General features: G+C 40.6%; 1 protein-coding gene across 1 annotated transcript in view; it reads right to left on the reverse strand.

Moving 5' to 3' along the window:
- Positions 1-662: 662 nt before the first annotated feature.
- The window catches only part of LOC125504455 (Ca(2+)/calmodulin-responsive adenylate cyclase-like), a gene marked incomplete at its 3' end in the record, with an annotated part of 8,161 nt that continues 2,300 nt past the window's right edge, over positions 663-6,523 (reverse strand). Inside the window, 9 exon segments of the mRNA XM_048666445.1 lie at positions 663-968; positions 1,020-1,401; positions 1,760-2,000; positions 2,055-2,326; positions 2,378-2,656; positions 2,714-2,899; positions 3,621-3,707; positions 4,165-4,239; positions 5,637-5,642. Coding sequence (XP_048522402.1) covers positions 663-968; positions 1,020-1,401; positions 1,760-2,000; positions 2,055-2,326; positions 2,378-2,656; positions 2,714-2,899; positions 3,621-3,707; positions 4,165-4,239; positions 5,637-5,642 — 1,834 coding nt within the window.

Here is a 6,523-nt window from a genome sequence, read left to right on the forward strand (position 1 = left end):
ACACTCGCCTCCTTGACCGCTTTGCAAAAATGTTTGGAAAACTTTTTGCAGCTTCGACTTATGGACAAAACCGTAATAATTATTTCTGGGTGTTTTTTCAAAAATATTTCGGCGAACTGAAAAAGTGAAAGTTTATAATCATTTATATGGAAAACTCTTGTGGTATTTCTTCACTTTTAGGTCAATATTTCTAAACAACACCGTCTCTAAACAGAAAAACAGCTTTTTTTCTAACGTTTCACTCTAAAATACTGACAAACTGAATCTTTTATGCAAAAAAATTAAGAGATCAATTTTACACGAAAACTCGTCGACTTTCTTTGGAAAAATCTAGATGACTTTTTTTAGTTGTTTGAGCAAAGTAGAAAAATGTTACTCAGAAAAAATGTTGATCACCTTCTTTTAGATGTGAAAATTCCAGTCTCGGGTCTCATAAAGCTTTAATAAATGACTTATAACTCATGAACCGATGAGTTATAACTCGTTAGCTCAGAGAGCGGCAACAACTCCCAGGTCTATGATGCATACGTTTGGATGCTCCTACTCAATATCGAAACGGTTCCAAAGAATTTTGTGTCTATTTTTATGTTCCTCAGATGTAGCGATTGCAAGTTTCCAAATTATCACCCTATATTAAAAGTTAGGCAATGAGCTGAACTTACTGTTAACATTGTTGGGGTTGGTTCGGATACTATTCAACTCCTCCACTCGTAACGTGCCGGGCTGCTTCCTGTCGATCAAAAAGTATGTGGTCATATCGCCTTTTCCCTTCACTTTCACTTTGCCTCGGCATTGGAATTCGTAGGGATGATTCTTCAGCACTTGGTAAACTTCTTCGGTAACTTGAGTGTGGTTGGGTAGCCCGGTTGAGTCCATCCGACTCGCCACATTTACGGTGTTCCCCCAGATGTCGTATTGAGGTTTTCGAGCCCCAATCACGCCTGCCACCACGGGCCCAATGTTGATACCTAGAAAATTCCCCTGCGGATTGACTCCCAGCAAACGCTTCACAAACTCACCGACGCGCAGCATGAAGTTGTTGTACGAGTTTTCGTTTATGTTGAGCAAACGTTCTCGCATGGCGAACACAAACTCGACCAAAGTGCCCAGATGCAGTCCAGCTGTTGCCTCATCCTCGTCCAGAATCCGCAGATCGGGCATCAGGCCAACCGCTGCCATATACGTAGAACCCACAGTTTTAATCTTATCGATCGCCTTAAACCGCTCCTCGCTGAGCAGGTCGTCAAAATCGGCTATGATTTCGTTCAATAGCCGAAGGCATTCGACGCCCTGATTGTTGCCATCCAGTTCGGTGTAAAACTCGTGATAGTTGGTGATCGAAGCGAAAACCACACCCACGCGCGAGTAGCTTTGATGGTACAGTTCCTGTGATAGAGTATTCTGTAAGAGAATGGTTGGGATTTCGTCAATTTGCACTTGGGTGCAGCCAACATCTAAGAACGGGAAATTAAACTGACAGAACAGAAAAACATCAACTTAGATGAGATCAAATTATAAATGTTGCCCACACATAATCAAAAAGAAAATTTTCCAGGTAAGTACATTAAAAACCAGAGCATAACTAGGAAAGTTCAAGTGGCAGCAAAAAGGACAAAACCGTACAAAAGAAAGTCTACTATCCAGACCATGAATTTGAGCAAAGCTCTAAAATTTGGGGGTTTTCTAAAACGAAGTTCAATCCTCTTCTGGTTGAGAAAGACTGCAAAGCCCTGGCTGTTAATGCGCCAATAACTCTTACCATATTGCTTCGGAACTGATTATCCAGAAAATGAGTTGCAACGTGGGCAGGCAGCAAATTGAACAGGATCCTCTTATTGGAGTGCTGCAACGCGTCCATCTCCCGTTTTTCCTCGTTGGCCTGCACCTGCCAGAGAAAATCCAGCCTGGCCGTCCATTCCACTTGCCTGCCATGTAGAAGAACGGCCAGCACAAACATCAGCACCTCAACCACGCTGAGCACATGCACTGGAATCACTGATCTGGAAACCGCCTGGGATTAAAATCCTCCATTACCCAAACCGGCAAAGACTCACCCCACTCGGCTATCGTAACAGTTGAAGAGGTCGATATGAGACAGCTCGATGAGGAGGACGTAAATGGTGGACATCACAAAAAGGAGAGAAGCTTTCAGTAGGATGGGGAGCCTCAAGAAGATGGCCACTGCCAAGTACCCAAGAGCGCAAGATAGAACAATGTATTGAGGCAATGGGCACGCTCGATGGTCCCTTTCCAAGGGCGATCCAGTATCCAGAGTGACGTTCAGAGTACTGTGGGAAATGCACGGCTCCTCCGCCCTGCACGTGAACTAAAACGCCCGAAATCACTACCTAAGCACATTTTGCTCCTTCGTACATACCACATTAACTTGGGCCATTGTGTAGATTAGCACGATGGTGAACATGGTGATGGCCAGTCGCAGAACGAAACTATGGGAAATATCCCATAGAATCCACCTCAAGCGCACTGCCAGCAGCAATATGAGCAGGGCAGAGATCCAGATGAACGCCACAAGGAACAACAGCAGCAGGATGATGGTGCGGGGCAGAACTGTGGCCTGAAGAGTGCCGAGCAGGAGAAGAAGAACAAGAGCGCAAGCCAAAGTGGAGCTGTAGCCTACGTCCAAATCGCCGTGATACTGAAAATCGACTTTTAGCGGATCCCAAAAGCAAACAAAATATTTGCAATCACTTACTTGACTTTCTTTGTTCTTGTCCTTGAAGCACAATGTGAAGAGGCTGACATGAGTGGACTTTTCCCTATCCACACTTCGCGCTTCAATGGCCTGCGCCAGATACTTATTCACGCGATTGGACGGCTGATGGTAGACACTGGAATGGCGCTTTTTAAAGGGCCTTTTAAACTTCTCCGTCACTTTATTCTAAAATTCAGGAAACCCCGATTAGAGCAGGTTAAGCTGCAGTAATAAGTAGGCGGATAGACTGGAAAGAAGGTCTTTGAGCCAGTCAGGACACCGTTCAATGGGCTTGAATGATTGGTTTATCCCACTCGATCAAAAAACAAACAAAAATAGAGCTGTGCCAATTCGTGGCAAAGCTTGTCGTTACCTGAGGAGTTTGCTCATTTTTATAACAACCTGTGAAAGCCCCCGAGAGTTTAAGATGCAAATGCACACACAGAGCAAAGGTTTTTGCACAATTAGCGAGTCGGAGGGCTAAATGCATTGTTGAAACTGGCCCAAAGACATGAAAGGATAAGCTTGAAAGCGTTTTTGTGTTTCGCGAGCTTAGATTGCTGACAACTGGATTCGAAACCACACAAGAGAGAACAAGCGGTTAGTTCGTAAAGGTTAATTCTGTTAGACAACAGGCCGTTTCAGTCTGGTTAGTTACCGGGACTTGGGTTAAATAAAGTTAGCTTTAAACCATGGTCTGGAGTCTGGCTTGAATTATGATCATTCAAAGCAAAACTAAGTCCTAGTTCAGTACTTCTGTGTTTGCGATTAGTAGATAGGCAGATCACATGGAAAAAGGAAACGCTTTACATTAGATCAAATCAAGAATGAGAACTCTACACTCCACAGTTAAAAGAGAAAACAGATTAAGAACAAAGGCCGGAAAAGGCTAGTGAGTGCGACTCACATGGCTGCTTGTGGCCTGAATGGTCGATCGAGTTTGGTCTTGAGAGGGTGAAATTTCGGCGTGGAGCACCCTTTGCAGTTCTAGCACCTACAAGCCACATTAGACCAACTATACACTAAGCTACGTGTTGTTAGACACAACATTTACACCTGCTTCCACTGATATTCCCAGCCACTTTCCCAAAAGACAAATCATAATGTTAACTGAACCAACCGCATTTAATTGGGGTTGATAGGCGGGGAATAAGTAGAAACAATTTGATTATTAATTAACACAACATATGAGCAGGACCGTGCAAGCAACTAAATTCCTGCATCGGGTGATAAGAAAACCGTGTCCCAAAATCGAAACTCAGTTATTTACAAAAGTAACTCTGAAATAAACAAACAAATGATAATGATCTTTGAAATCGGTTTCCACTCTTAGTTACTGGCCATGTGGGCAAATAAGGGTGAAAACAACGACACAAACCCCCGTTCCGAAACAAAAACATGAAAAATATATAAAGAAAGCGCTTTTAAGTAGCTTTGGAAAATTCACTCACATTCCTACTAGACTGAGCATCTTGTACCGGTTCACCCGAAGGGTCTCTGTGAAGCACCCTCTGCAGGTCTGCTACCTATAAGCCATACATGATACAGAGTATTTCTAACAAATTCGACGCCTAAAGGGAATGATCGATGGCAACAGGAAGAAATGCAAAAATCAATCTGAATACGTGGGATTTAAGTCATGGCATAGAATTTGTTGAAAATGCCCCGCTCGGATGTCTAAGACTGATCAAATCGGCAAATTCTGTGCATTTTTCAGCGACCTAGTTTAACTAAAATTGCTATTTGGGTAATTGCAAAATCGCGTTGAATTCAATATATAAAATAAGAATGTTCAGTTCAACTTTGCACATTTACATAGATTCATTGCATGGCCTAGAAAATGAGATTGAAGCTGAATGCGTCTTGTTTCGCTTTAAAGCATTTATTTTGTAAACTTATATTAATTTATTATTTTGTTTCTCTCGAATTTTTTGATCCTTTTCAGATTTCTGCGCCTTTTCCCTCATTGTAAACTTCTTGTTCTATTAAATGGGAAAACAAAACAAATTTTATTTGTTAATGGAGAGATATTGCAGCTATACCACTAATAGTGCCGCAGTTAAATTGTCATCTACACATGCGCATTTCATTTTAGTAAGGCTTGCCACTAATAAGATTTGTGCCTGCCGTTATTTGTGCTCGCCTTACGCTTGGCATAAGTTGATTCCTTGATTCATATTTTACTTCGGTGGATTCCGTGCCACCTTGATGCATCGCCGACTTCTCAAAGCACTTTTTAAAAATTCCTTTTTTTATTCCCAAGACACACTTTTAAATGATTGATTTAACACCGGCAAAGACACATTAACACATTTTATAATGCAAACAGCGCCTTATTTTGCCATAACATTGCTTTAAAAGGGAAGTAGTGCCTGCTATTAATTTAACTACAGCCTGCAATTATTAGTGAACCTGACACATGTTTTTCTATCTCTTTAATGCTTTTCATGACTAAAATAAAATGTGAAAAATATTTTTTTTTTGTTTTCCAAAGGGCACCAAGTTCCCTCCAGAGCCAGAGACGAATTTTGAAAAATATTCGCAATTATTGTTTAAAATCGTAAAACTTTAATAATAAAGTGCATTTTGCAACTACCAGTGGCTGATCAATCCAAAAAAGTAAAGCAAAAATCAATATAGATTCTCAACAGACCGATTTGCTGCGGTGTAGTGCATGTTGTGATCGAAGGAAAAACACTTTTTCATGTGTGAATTGAGGGAAAATAAAAATGCCGTATAAAGGGCAACAGAAAATGATAAAAGTGCCAGGAAAATCACTTTCGAAAGAAAGTAAAATGTAAACTGAACCTGATGATGATACAATGAAGGAAAACACTTACCACTATACTTAATTCTTGCTTACTCAGACTATCTATTCTCTATGTCTAGATTCTGTTTAGTGGTTAGGTGGTAGTACACTTACCGCATCCTAGAAATACAAACGATACAATCATGCAACTTTTAAGCATCGATGTTGTTCTGGTTAATTCATTTCACTTAAGATCTACGCTTTACGACGAAACATTTTTTAAAGTGGCCCATCAAAAAGTGTGTATTAATAGTTATATCTAAGTTAATACCAGGGGATTAGCTACCAAATTCATGCCGCTAATAATGTTTTAACAATGCACATGCTAGTTTTGAGTGAAAATTCCTCAAACAATGTGAATAGGTATTGGTATTATCGACGTGATTTTTGAGGAATTTGGTATTCAAGATACACCTACTACCAATCTACATAGTTAGGCATGCATTTGCTTTCAAGACATATGAAGAGTCGAAATTCAATGGAGTGCAGAACAGCGGTGCTTTTGCCTTCGGCAACAATCGGGAAGTTGGATAAATTTCAGTCAAAAATAGGCATTTTTGTGCATTTTCATCAACCCTATCTGCTACTTTGTGTCGAATATTTGAACGTTTTCAACGCCCTCATCATGTACCAAACGTATAGCAATCATTTCAACTGGTGCCGATTCAGTGACTTCTTGCTCGCTGCCCATCCAGTGTAGGCCTGGGTAACACTGTGTTGAGTTGAGCTATTGAGTTGTTGCCGCTCTCTGAGTTAACGAGTTATAACTCATCGGTTCATGAGTTGTAAGTTTATTAAAGCTTTACGAGACTGAAATTTTCACATTTAAAAAAAGGTCATCAACATTTTTTCTGAGTAACGTCTTACTACTTTGTTCAAGCAACTAAAAAAGTAATCTAGATTTTGCCAGCAACCGAACTCAGTCCAAAGAAAGTCGACGAGTTTTCTTGTAAAATCGATCTCTTAATTTTTTTGCATAAAAGATTCAGTTTGTCGGTATT

This window comes from Dendroctonus ponderosae, unplaced genomic scaffold (assembly GCF_020466585.1).
Source record: "Dendroctonus ponderosae isolate FM_Combo_2020 unplaced genomic scaffold, Dpon_F_20191213v2 Dpon_F_20191213_5, whole genome shotgun sequence".
In the NCBI taxonomy this organism is placed as follows: Eukaryota; Metazoa; Arthropoda; class Insecta; order Coleoptera; family Curculionidae; genus Dendroctonus; species Dendroctonus ponderosae.